Here is a 14,158-nt window from a genome sequence, read left to right on the forward strand (position 1 = left end):
AGGCCATTTCACCTAATTCTGTCAACCTGTACATCAAGATCTGGAACATGGTCCCCTAGCAAAAATAAAAAAAAATCTCATTTTAAAAAGCACTGCATTTAGTACCCTCCAAAGTGAAACTCTAATTTAATCACACGTAGAGGAATCAGAGAACATGAATCTCAAAAAATTGTACCACAACCACTTCTTCTTTAGGGTCAAGACAAAAAGAACTTTATAGAAATGCATACCCTACTGAATTGCCAAAAGAGTTCCCAGGGTAGTTAGATTTTGTCCCCCATGGTATGAGTGCAAATAGAGAGTACCCTGTAAAGCTGGACGCAGTGTCCTGGATGGGGTTGCAAGCTAATGGATGTTGAAGGATTGATGGGGGTCAGGGTGGAAGCACTGAGAAGTCCTTTCTGCTTGAACCTCAGGGTGAAGCAGCCTGTGTGAGGGGTGGTCTGGGGGCAGATAGAGCAGTTAGAGGACTCAGTGGGACTTATTCCTGCTGCTCTGCCAGGGACCACAAGTAGAGAAAGGGAAGGTAAGGAGAGGAAAGGAGCAATTACCGTGATTCCTCTTAGAGCCACTGCCAGGTCTACACTCTTGGGACTCATTAGGTTACAATGGCTTAAACATTTCAGGGTCTGCTTAGAGAGAAATTATGCGAGGCCTGTGCTTTCCAATGAGTAGTGGCCAATTTTTACCTTTTTAGGCAAAGCTCCTCTACTTTCAATTCTTAAATAATATATGTTGGCTCCTGTTTTACTTTCCCTGGGTTGTATCCACTGTCATTTCTTTCACTTAACAAGATTACATTTTTGTCTCATGACGTACCATTAATTTTCAGGCAGGTTTCAAAAACTTTGCGTCCTTTTTCTTCATTCCTGTGGGGTCTTTTTTTTTTTAGAATAAAAAACCCTATGAAAATTTTGTTCCTAACTCCCCAGAATTCCAACCTACCTACATAAAATCTGACAAATAAAGATAACAGCTTGATGCTCACTGTTCATGAAGGGCTTGTGCATGTTTCCAGTGCCTCTCTCAGCTCTGGACATCCCCATACAAGTATTTTCTAAGAATATGAAAATATTTTATAAAAATATTAGGTGTGGCCGGGCGCGGTGGCTCAAGCCTGTAATCCCAGCACTTTGGGAGGCCGAGGCGGGTGGATCACGAGGTCAGGAGATCGAGACCATCCTGGCTAACACGGTGAAACCCCGTCTCTACTAAAAAATACAAAAAAAAATTAGCCGGGCGTGTTGGCGGGCGCCTGTGGTCCCAGCTACTCGGGAGGCTGAGGCAGGAGAATGGCGTGAACCCAGGAGGTGGAGGTTGCGGTAAGCCGAGATCGCGCCACTGCACTCCAGCCTGGGGGACAGAGAAAGACTCCGTCTCAAAAAAAAAATAAAAATAAAAATAAAAAAAAAATAAAAAAAAAAAAATAAAAAAATATTAGAAGGTGTATTAGTCCGTTCTCACACTGCTAATAAAGACATACCCGAGATTGAATAATTTATCAAGAAAAAGAGGTTTAATGGACTCACAGTTCCACATGGCTGGGGAAGCCCCACAATCATGGTAGAAGGTGAAGGAGGAGCAAAGGCATGTCTTACATGGCAGCAGGCAAGAGAGCGTGTGCAAGGGACCTGCCCTTTATAAAACCATCAGATCTCATGAGACTTATTCACTATCATGAGAACAGCATGGGAAACACCTGCCCCCATGATTTAGTTACCTCCCACTAGGTCCCTCCCATGACATGTGGGGATTATGGGAGCTATGGTTCAAGATGAGATTTGGGTGGGGACATAGCGAAACCATATCAGAAGATTAAAGGTTTGTCATCTGTATCATCTAGAAAAAGGTAGGATATGGTAGTTATGTGCAGATTTTTCAAGGAGGTTGTCAAGATTGTATCTTTGGCTAGATTTTTATTTCTGTGTGACATTGAGCATATTACTTATCTCTCTAAGTCTCCCTGTTAGCATAACTGCAAGATGGGCATAGAAATACTGCCTGCCTCCAGGATGTTGTGAAGGTTGTCTGAGATCATACATAAGCACAGTGGTTGGTAGGTGGCAGGTTAGTGTCCAACCCATCAGTTGTGACTCTGCATCCTTCTATTACAGCAGCACGGGCAGCAGCTTGGTGGCGGGCATGACCATGTGCTTGTCTGCTGTTCCTGCCACCTCCACTGACAATCACACATAGTGAAGTGGGCAAGTTATTATCCAGGATGTGTGAACAATATGGAGACCCCTCCATCCTTTTCTGACTTGAGTTTTCTGAATTATTGCCTTATAGCCCCCTCACTTTGGCTTCTTTGCTCTATTTGTGTTCACCTTCCTCTTGGTCCTTTATGTCAGATTACCACCAGGCCTCCGGAATGGCAACAGCCAGATTAAGGAAAAAACTGAGACAGACAACGTGCTTCTAGTGCTTCTAGTGAAATGGTTATGTGTCATGAGTGTTTTGAATCCACCTTATGAAATTGCACTTTGCTTGATTTAAAATCTGAAAAATATTCTGAAAGCCAAGCATAAAATTTGCTAAGAGGAAAAACAGTGTGATGCTCCATAACATACCTACTTGCTAAATATACTGATTTGTAGTTTATTTTAAAATTTATTTCCCATAGATTATAGGCGTGTATGCCACCTCCCAACCCCCAAAGCATGACAATTTATTATTAATTAGGAGTACAGCCTCTGGAGCAATGCTGCTTGGGTTCACATTCTATTTGTCACCCTCGCAATCCTAGTGACTTACTATTAAGTTATTAGGGCCATAACTTATACTCTCTGAGCATGAGTTTCTACTCTAAGGAGGGGATAAAAAGTCCCTTGGGATGGTGAAATGAGATAATGCATGTGAAGGGTCAACAGGGCATACTGAGTTGTTGTTTTTATTGATGTTATTTGGAGTTAAACTGGAATTTACTTCTACGTGTTTGCTATATGTTATGTTTATAAGCCCTCATGTTGTCAGGCTGAGCAACTGAGTCATGGTTGATAGACTGTGTTCAATGGGGCTGGGTCATAGGTTCCAATAGAATGAATGGTGTTTATTTGAAGGAGGCCGTGTGGTACGTGTATAATGGCCTGGGAAGATCAAAGGAACCTGGAGTGTAAACTTAGCTCTGCTGCGACCTTTGGCAAGTACAGTAATGCTGTTGGTGCCCCACCCAGGTCGCCTTTCTCCGGCTGGTGCCCCATCCTCTCCTCCTCCACTGCTGGGAGGGTAGCCTGTTAGTGGTGCCCAGCTGCCACTTTGCTGGAGCAGTCCCCTCAGCTGATGGGTGTTGCTGAGCCAGAGGTGCCTAGGAAGTTATGCCTCCACCACCCCTGGGTGGCCTGGAGTCAGTGGTTGGCTGGCATGAGTGTGCAGAGGCTCAGCCCCCTCACCTCAAGGTGAGACAACTGTCCATGAGGGGCCACTCGTGCTGAGAGATCCCTGTGCCATCAGGCTGAGGGTAGATGGCTGCTACCACCACCTCTTTGCTTGTCCTCTTCTCTGTTCTGCTTGCCCTGCTTTCCTAATAGGCTTCCCCTGAGAGCATCTTCTCAATACATCATTTGGACAAGAGCCCTTGTCTCAGGCTGTGCTTTTACAGAACGTCACCAAAGACCTAAGAGAAAAATTCTAGGCCCTAGTTTTATTTGAGAGAAAATGAGAGAGTTGGATCCATTTTCAATGATGGGACTATTTAATGAATATCTATCTATCTATCTATCTATCTATCTATCTATCTATCTATTTTTTGAGACAAAGTCTCGCTCTGTTGCCCAGGCTGGAGTACAGTGGTGCAACAAAGCTCACTGCAACCTTGAGCTCCCAGGTTCAGGATATCCTCCTGCCTCAGCCTCCTGAGTAGCTGGGAGTACAGGTAAACACCACCATGCCTGGCTAATTTGTTAAAAAATTTTTGTAGAGACGGGGTCTCACTATGTTGCCCAGGTTGGTCTCAAACTGCTGGCTTCAAGTGATTCTCCTGCCTTAACCTCCCAAAATGCTGGGATTACAGGCGTGAGCCACCATCTACAGCCATAAATACAGATTTTAACTTCCAGGGTATTTTTTACACTTTATGCTCTGATACACAGTCATATTAATTCTATTCCCTTCTCTTTACTCATACATCCCAAAAAGAGATCAGTGGAGGAATGATTAAAGATTCTCCAAGTTAAAATCTTTAAGCATCAAAATGTACCTCTACTAGGGAAAGCAAGGCAGAGACATCAGGACATTCTGCCTTGCCAGGAGGAAACTGTAATACACAAAGTCTTTGAGTGTAGAATGGTCAACGTTTTCATGGCATGGACTGTCTTTTCATCGCTTCCACCATTGCAGACAAATTTCTAGTTCTGATAAAAATCTCCCAAGCTCAGCAACCCCTAAGGAAACCTTTAGACTCACAGTCCTGGGTGTTATATCATTTGCACAGTATTTATTGTAAATCATAACATGTATACTCTATTATGGTACAGCTTAAGAAAAGTTAGCGAATGTTTGTTTGTTGGATATCCGCAACCCTTGGGGGCCTGCTGAGGCCTCCGTTGTGATAGAAAAAAAAAACCCATTAATATCATAGTCCTGATGGCCCACCAACTGATCACTGAGAAATGAAGTCAGGATGGACAGTGCTACATTACAATGTGCCACCCTTCCTTCCTGGACAGTTCTCTACCTCTCCTTGCACAGTGTTTACTCGTAATAGAAAATCAAGTGAGAAAAATGAGGAAACAATGTGAACATAGCCAATCTGCCTGTTGATTTCCTTTCCATAAAATTGGCCATTAGTCATAGAGTAGCCCAAAGGGAAAATGTGCAGAATCTTTCAGATTCGTAAGTTCTCTGTTTTCCCACTGAAGAAAATGCACTTTCTAGAGTTTGAATGTGATTCCTCATTTAATGGGCATTTGGAACTCAGCATGTATACAGTTTCCCTTAGAGTGATCAGTGGAGCATTTTGGGAGGGCAAGGATGGGACAAAAGACGAGAGGGAACATGAACTAACTGTGGCCTCACACTGTGCCAGCCATGTGACATTTGTCATGTAGCTTAACTGTCCCAAGAGTTGTGCAAGGCACACGCTATGCTCCTCAATACAGGTGAATAAACAGGTTCCAACTTACATATGTAGTAGTTACAGAGCAAGTGTTTGAATTCGTACCTGGACTCACCATGGGAAATGAATGCATTTGTTAGACCAGAACTGATTAAATTGATACTGTTATTTATTAAATAACATTTAATGACCAATTTATAAGTATGTATTTATAAATTACATGTAACTGTATATTTACAAATAGGATGAACAAAACTATGTCAATTGACAGTTAAAAATATGTTATATGACAGGCTCAACTGTGGCAGTTCAGTAGAAAACGAGCTTCAACTCCTGAGTTCAGAAGTATAACTGACCCAGTGTAGGCTTGTGAAATGGAATCAGAGAAAAAAAACAAAAAGAATATTAGATTTCCTTTTCCTTCTCAAAGACATCATGCCATTTTGTATTGATTGTTAATTTTATAGTATCCTTTGAAGGTGGAGCAGATATTATTTTATAGATTGGGAAAACTATACTACAGAGGACTTAATATGTTGAGGCACTTATTTAATAGGTGTCAGAGGTAGTATTAGCTGAGACTCAGGTCTATAGTTTATCATTAAGCTATTGGTTCTTATGGAAGATTCTTTAGAAAGAGATGAGATCTTCAGATGTGAAGCAACATTAATTAACTCCATAATATCTTTGAGTGTTTACTATGTACCGGGATTTACAGGAACCACAGGAGACACAGAGTATCCTGAGCCACAGTACCTGTTCTTAAAGTTCTTGTCATCCACTTAAAACATAAGACAAACTGCTTAAAAACCAGTTCAAGTCCCTTTCTGAATGATTATTCAATTAAAATCATTGCTAGAGGAGTGGTATATATGAGAATTTATAGGTGTTATAAATCACTGTGGGCATGAATAGGTTACATGGCCAGTGGTAGGGGGTAAGTTTTGTGTTGGGCTCTGGAGACGAGAGATCGGTAGGCTGAGGGAAGAGGAAGGACCAGGCAAACAGAAATGCAAATGTGGACAGGAGCGCAGCACACAGAGGGGGATGGGGATGGAAACAGAGAGCATGGAATAGAAGGTTTATTTTGGGATGTAGTAGCAAATGGATTTGGAGCAAATGATCAGGGCCAGATGGTATAGGACCTCTGAGGCCCAACAAGATGGTCTATGCCTTATTCTGTAAGCAAATGGAGCCAAATGGGGATTTTTGCACAGCAAAGTATGATAATGAAAGATTGTTAGAGCAACATAAACCTGAAGACTATTGAAGGGGGAAAGAGAATTAGATGCAGGCAGATAAGACGAAATAAAATAATATATATTAAACATATTACATATATTAGTCCTAATATCGTTTGTATAGTTATATGACACAACAATTTAATCATGAAGTAATGAGAGCTGGGTCCAAGGTGATGATTACAGAAAGAGATAATCAATAATGAGAAAGTTGGAGAAGCAAGAATCAATATGATTTGGCGATTAGTTGGAAAAAGGGAGAAAAGAAGACTGAATTGCTGTGTTTCTCATTTTTTTTTTTTTTTTTTTGAGACAGGGTCTCACTCTGTCACCCAGGCTGGAGTGCAGTGGCACAATATTAGTTCACCGCAACCTCTGCTTCCCAGGCTCAAGTGATCCTCCCACCTCAGCCTCCTGAGTAGCTGGGACTACAGGCATGCACCACCATGCCTGGCTAATATGTTCCTCTTTTTATAAGATTCTTTAATCTTCATAATTTCAGAGTGTATTCTTTATACTCAGGTAAGCAATCCACTTGGTCTGTAGATCTTATTTGACTTATCTTTTAATTTTAAAATTATATTTTATGATTAATAATATCAAAGTGATAGATTCTCCCAATCAGGGATGAGAAATTTATGTGACATGATCCAAAAGATTGGGACAAGTGACTTATAATGCAGCATTTATGGTCTCATGGTCATGGTGATTTTAATGAAGCCATACTTTTACGCAATAAGTAGAAGATTATTACCTCACTCCAGGATCAAAAGATGGAGAGCTATTAAACATGAGACTATTTTAAAGGCACCATTAGAACATGTATATATAAATTAAATTTTAAGGCTTAAAACTGCCAGAAAAGTTTTCTGACTGCATGGAACACTGTACATGCTTCAAATGTGGTCACTCTTAAAACTCTTCATTATGCCATCTTGGCAGGGAATTGTGGTAGAAAAATGGGAGTGAGAATAGAACAGGAAGGGATGGTGGAATAGGCAAAGTGTTTCCCAATAACTACGGGGAGTTAATCTGAGGTTAGTCATAAAAAAGAGTCATTAATTGGTTAATTCACTCATTCAGGCATTTATCTCCAGGAGCTCCTGGTTTCCAGAAATTATGTTCTATATGTAAGAGATAAGGAGACAATTCAATCACGTATGTGTCCTCAAGAAGCTTAGAGTCTATTGGCTACAACAGATTAGTAAACCAGAACTTAAAGACAACAAAGAAGTGCTATAAATACTGTATGCACATGGGATTATGGAACTAAAGCAGGGGGGAACTTCCATACAGAAGAGAGGTAGCTGAATCAGTACTGGGCTGGAGGCAGGAGGAGGAGGAGGTAGAGGGAGCCTCAAATTGGCTTCCAAGAGGAAGTGATGCTTAAATGCCCCTCCCTATATTCCTACTCCCACTTTCACCTTTGGACCTTCGCTGTATTCAGGCTGCCAGGGTCTTTTGGTGTTTTATTGCATTTGAAGAAATCTGAGAGCAGAATGCAGGGCAATTTGAGTCCTGTCATGGGCTTTGTGTTCTAAAGGCCAGGCCTTTGGTGGAAGGTGGTGTCTCGGGGTGTGGATGTCAGATAAGGTAGAATACGAAATAAGCCAGAGTAGGGTTTTCTATTCCCAAAGCCTAAGAAAATGCCCATGGGCTCAGGGGAGGGTGAAGTGTTAGAGCGGCTGCTTTGTGGGTGCGGGTGAGACCCTGGATCCTTCACCGCTGAGCCCTGGGAAGTGGGGGACCCTCAATAGGAGGACTGTGATCCTTGGTAGAGCCATGAGATGGCTGGAAAGTGTTTCTGGGGGATCATGTCTTAGATATGCCCGGGTTTTCCTATGTCTCCATTTGGGGTAGAACAGTGAGATGATTCTTGGTCATCTAAGAGTGGTTTGGATACAACTGAAAAAGAGGAAGAGAGAGAGAAAAGGAGAAAGCAACTGCTGGAAATGAAGGGGCTGCAGGAATAGCAACAGGGAACAACATGGTGGCAACTGTCCTGGGAATACTTATGAGAACCAAAGAGATAATGGACATTTTAGCAGATGACAATGTGCACAGATGACATCAAGGCAGATGGGGGCCTTACTCTTCATGTTGAGAAAGTCTGCTTAAAATGTAGAGGAAACCCTAGGAAACCAGAAGTAGGTTGGGTGAATCAGAAAAGGGCTGAGATTGAGTTTCTACCATTTAGGTGAAACGGCATCTAGCAAAAAAGCTTAGGTTGAGTTACAGAAAAATAAAATTGCATTTCTTGTCTTTTTGACTTGTAGACCCAGATTCATGCCCACTATATTGGTGGTAATTTTCAAGAGCAAGGAGTAGGGAAAAGGACAGGTTCTAGGCAAGTATTAATTCTTAGGCTTAAAAGAGAAGGCATGGTACCTGGAAAAATGTCCAAGTAGCGGGATGAGTCCAAGGGAGTGTTTAGCAGGAAATAGGGGTGGACATAGGCTGCCAAAAGCCAGATCAGAAAGGGCTTCATATTTCATAAGTAGAAGTTATCAGTTTCTTCCTGAAGGCAGTGTGGAAACACTGAGGAATTTTATAAAGAGGAAAACACTCAAATATAATTTAGAAAACCACTGTTTGAGAGGTCTAGAGAGTGGACTGGAAAAAAACAATTTGAGGTAGGGACCAGGAGGAGACTGGCTAGAATTAGGGAGATCCTGAGCTCTCAGTGGGATTGGGGTTGGACAGGGGGAATAGTTGGGAGAAGATGCCAGGTCTTCATAATGTTCAGCTATATGGGGAGGGGGAAAAACAACATGGAGGAGCTGAGGATATTACTGGTTTCAGAGACTCACAATTTAAAAAGAAGAGAAATGATTTGATGAGGAAGGTCTTGAGTTCCATTTCTGAATGTTTTAAGTTGGTAGTGTTTAAGAAAGGTCAGAGTAGCGACACACAGTTCAGAGCTGAAATATGGGTCTGGATTTCAACAGAAAGGTAGATTGAGCTAAAGGTACTTTTTCAGGAATCACTAAAAGGTAGTGAGATAAGAAGTGGCCGTGGTTGGATGACTCAGGGAGGAGAGAAGAGGACACAGAATGAAACTCTGAGGTTAACAAGAGAAGGGAATCTGGAGGAGACCAAAGGTAGCCACTCAAGAAACAGGAAAATGATATATTTGAGGCCAAAGGAGGAGAGAAGTTTACAAAGGAGGTAGTTATTAGTGCTAGATGGGAAATGAAACATGTGCTTTGGATTTGGTAGTGAGACCACTGATAATTAACTTGATAATCGAGGATGTGAAAGAAGCAATGAGAATGAAAGGTGGGAGAAGAACAATGAGGCAGCAAGCACACTCTGTTCTTTTAAGACATATATTTGAGACAGGAAGGAAAAACGATAACCAGAGGAGGAACTGGATTAAGGGAGTTTCTTTAATACAAAAAAGAACCTATTTGTATGCTGAGGGAACAGCATTAGCAAAGAGGGTACAGTTGAAGGTAGAGGAGAAAAACTGATGAAGTTACTAGGGTTGAGGGGAATGACCTGGAGCCCTTGTGGAGAGAATATTCTTCTCCTGCTCTGAGGTGGAAGAAGTAGGAGGTGAAGTGTGGGATGCAGTGAAGTTGTAGATAAGGGGACAGAGAATCTACTTAACACTGATTACACACTTGCTCTGCTAGAATCCCCCACATAGACCAAAGAGATGGGTATGATTCCGTCCTTGTATTCGCCCTTCTCAAAGGTTCACTTTAATGAAATGAATAAGTGAATATTTAACCTTGTACTCCTTTAAATTGTAGACCAACATGTCCAGCAGTGGTCTACAGAGGGCAGGATGCTGGGAATGGCTACTTCCCTAGACAATTTTATAGTGACCTTGCTTAGAATTGGTAGTGCATGATGATAACAAAAATTTGTCTGACTTTTAATCAGTTTTATTATGACCCTTATTCTACTATAGATAACATGGCCTCTTATTGCCTGCAGACCTTTCTTGCTACCGGCGCTTTGTTCATCACTGATGCTCAGGTCTCTGCTTCAAAGTTCCTCTTTGAAGCAAACATAAAAGCACAAAAATAATGTGGATAACCAGAGTAAAAGAACCAGAAAGCAGCTAAAAAATCAAGTTAAACCTCTTCATCTTTTAGAAGAAAATGAGGTCCAGATGAGTGAATGACTCAGGTGAGGCCACCAAACCCAGGAATGGCAGGGCTGGGTCTGGAATCCAGTTCCCCTGACTCCCAGTTAGCCTTAGGGAGAAAGTTCCATTTTGTCTACCTTTCCACACTGAATCACAAAAAGCAATTTAGTGATATCTACGTAAGTGAATGTCACATGGAGACCCACATTGCCCATCAAGAAGCCACAGGTATTTTAGGGGCGGAGGTGGAAAGAATGACTTGATCAATCTCTGTTTTCTTCCTGTTGTGGAGTCAAAGTGTTCAGTGTTTAAGGACCTTTAGAGATAAACAAATTCCTTTATTTTTATGTCATCCATTGTTCCTTGGCAATACTTTCAAATAATTATGAAGGATCAATTTTGTATTCTGCAGTTCTTAAAACCCCAAGCTATATTTTTTGAAGGGTGTGTTTGTGTGTGTAAACCATAACTATTTGCGTAGGGCATTGTGATGTATCATGGGAAATATATTCAAAATTTATATATGTGATTTAGAAACCTCAGGCAACAAAATATATGCGGTTAGAAAATGGAGACATAGTAAAATAAGAGGAGAATGAACCTGGGATATTACTTTGAGAACTTACTCTCCCACTACCCTGGTGTTCAAAGTTGGATACACTACAAGTCATATTTTAAATATAAAATTAAAGCTTCTTATTTTAAGAAACACCATGGGAAAGCTTTACTTAATGAGAGGCAAAGAATTAGTCTCTCATTTATGTATTTTGCAAATCCAAGTTTTCTTACATTGGATTTGCTTTTAATGGAAATATATCGGTATAAAGTGAATCACATGTATAATACGTCACAAAAAAGGTAAGGCAACAAAAATAATGTCATGGATTTTTTTTTTCCTTATATAGAGTTTCACTCTGTTGCCAAAGCTGGAGTGCAGTGATGCTATCTCGGCTCACTGCAACGTCTGCCTCCCAGGTTCAAGCAGTTCTCACATCCCAGCCTCCCAAATAGCTGGGATTACGGCATGTGCCACCTCACCTGGCTAACTTTTGCATTTTTAGTAGAGATGGGGTTTTGCCATATTGGCCAGGCTGGTCTTGAACTCCTGGCCTCAAGTGATCCACCCACCTCAGCCTCCCAAAGTACTTGGATTATAGGCGTGAGCCACTGCGCCCGTCCAATGTCATGGATCTTGATACTGAATGTTTGTTGTGGTTAAAAAATGCAGAGCTAAAACTTTGAAAAAAATTCATCCGTGGCATCGACTCCTGCCTGACTCCAGAAAATGTGGGCTTTTGCAGGAAACACTCTGAGTTCGTTCTCAGTCTTCTACCTACCAGAGTTTCATGACAATTAAACAAGATAGCATCTTGTGAGGTCAGTGAACCTCAATAAGCTAGAAATTGTCTTGTAGTTGAAGATGAACTTTGCTTGGATCTACACCATCCTGAATCTAGACAAGCTTAACAGAATCAGACATACCTAACAGATTTTATCTAACACAGTTGGATTCCTTTGGGAGACAAGAAACACTGCTTCATCTGACTGTCCATTTAGTGGTAAACAATTCTACCCGATTATGTCAATCATTACTAGTTCTTACTTTTTTAGTTGACGAATACTCTTTTTATAAAAAGCCACACATAGGGTATACAGAACAAGCTCTTACCTCTCTTGAAGTCCTATGGGCTTCATTTTGAAAGGAGAAGGGCAGACAGAGGTAGCGGTGGTAGCTTTGATCTCAGGAGCACCTCGGCCTTGAGGGTCCACGACAACATTCAGTACCTTTGGGGCCTGCTCAGGTTGGACCATGCTGTGGACTGTCTTTGCCTCAGACAGCGCTGGCTGTAATGTGATGGGAGATAGGTGGATCTCTTGGTTTTTCTCTTTATCTTGTCTTAAGGAAAGCTGAAACCTTTCTTTTAATCTGTAAAGAATCTATAGAAGGAGATATAAAAAACTCCTGTCACATTTTCTCACACTAAACAACAGAGTATGATCTCCTTCACCCCACCCTGGCAGACAAACCAAAATAAAGGCTTAATGATAAAGTAAACAAAGCCCTCTAAAAGATGATTTCTCAGTTTCGTGGTATTGAGATTTTTCTCAAGACAGTATACTTGGTATTTCCAGTTATGGTGCACATGCGCATCAAATAATTGTGCACGTGAATCTGTTCCACAAAGATACATTCAAAAGTAAATTTAACCAATTTTATAAAAAATGCCAGATGTTAGTTTGGTCACATGGGGAAATGGTAGACTTATAGAAGGAATAACCGTAAAACATGGGTCTATGACATTTATAGAAATGGAGATATGCATCCAACATGGCTTAGTAGAAAAAAGTAGTCTCGCAAATATTAATAAAATAATAGTTATGCCATAAACCACAGTTTCTTATGTTGGCAAATCTCTGCATTAGTCATATATCAACTTGAGTATCTGGTAAATACTTGAAAAATTAAATTTAGGGTATCTATGAAAGAATAATTTGGACAACCAGAATTTTTATTCTTACCAATTTGCCCTCTTAAATTTTAATATTTATTTTATTTTATTTTATTTTATTATTTTATTTCAATACAGGATCTGGCTCTGTTGCCCAAGCGAAAGTGCAGTGCTGTGCTCATAGCTCACTGTAACCTCGAGCTCTCCTTAAGGGAAAAGACTATGCACCTACGAGATAGAACAAGAAATGCATATTAAACATTGAACTCCTAAGAAAAGAAAGACATTTGTTGTTTTTTATGTCAGTCCATCTCCTTGTAATCTGGAAATTTTATACTGGTGGTATTCATTGACTCTGGTAGGGTAAAGTTAAAGCTTAAATTTTGAAAAAAGGGTGGATTTGGAATATTCACATGACAAACATTAATCACATGAATGAGAAAGAAAAGATGTCTGATATTAAGTAAAGGGTCTTCTTACCTTTATAATAATTACTTTCAAGCAAGTGTAATGTGTTTTCTTTAAGCTATAGGATGGAAAAGACTGAAGATGAATGCCTTTATCATGTGCATAGTGTCTAAGGTTTTTAACTTACTGCTTCTCTTCAGTTTCCATGACCCTCACGGTGTAAAAACAAAACCTGCACTAGAACAGTATCAATCAGATGATACATATATTTTAGGCTTATTGTGTTCAGCTAAACATTTAATTACTAAACGATGAGGCAACAGAATTTAAAATATTGTTTTAGTTGCAAGAAAGTTATTTTCCCAAACGAAGAAACAAATATATCTCTACCTTTACAAAAATACACTTAGAAGATAAGGCATATATTATATATTTTAAGCTTTTCACATCTAAATATAATATGCATATCAGAACATTTGCTTGCCTGTTTACACTTGGATTTTGGAGAAATATGAATGAACAATGAAAATGGGAAAGCCAAGGAAATCTTGACCTTCTCAATTGTTCTTGACAGGTCGATTTCATGATTTATATTAGTGTAAAACAAAGTCTAGTCCAAAGTCCTTCCATACCATTCATGAGCTTATGTTTTTGATGAGAAACCTTTGTAACATATTTTCCAATCAGTCATCTGTTTACTTCATGTCTGGTTACAGGTCAACTTTGCAACCTGTCTCCATGTAGTACGTGTACAAACTGATTTCTACATCTTTAATTAGGGAAAAGTAGAACCTGGAGAATGTATGATGTATATAAGATAGTGTTTAAAAATACTCAAGAGATTGGGCTGTCTGAAAAAATATGGAAAAAATGGAAGAGATTGCTACTTGGCAATAGGGTAGTTGTC

At 40.3% G+C, this 14,158-nt stretch overlaps 1 protein-coding gene across 5 annotated transcripts in view; it reads right to left on the bottom strand.

Annotated features, from left to right (window-relative positions):
- Positions 1–14,158, bottom strand: part of PTPRR (protein tyrosine phosphatase receptor type R) — a 276,097-nt gene that overhangs the window by 97,430 nt on the left and 164,509 nt on the right. For all 5 annotated transcript variants that reach the window (XM_055239631.1, XM_055239635.1, XM_055239633.2 and 2 more), the window contains one exon: positions 12,063–12,331. In XM_055239631.1, coding sequence (XP_055095606.1) covers positions 12,063–12,331 — 269 coding nt within the window. The remainder of the gene's footprint in view (positions 1–12,062; positions 12,332–14,158) is intronic.

The sequence above is a fragment of the Symphalangus syndactylus genome, chromosome 13 (assembly GCF_028878055.3).
Source record: "Symphalangus syndactylus isolate Jambi chromosome 13, NHGRI_mSymSyn1-v2.1_pri, whole genome shotgun sequence".
NCBI lineage: Eukaryota > Metazoa > Chordata > Mammalia > Primates > Hylobatidae > Symphalangus > Symphalangus syndactylus.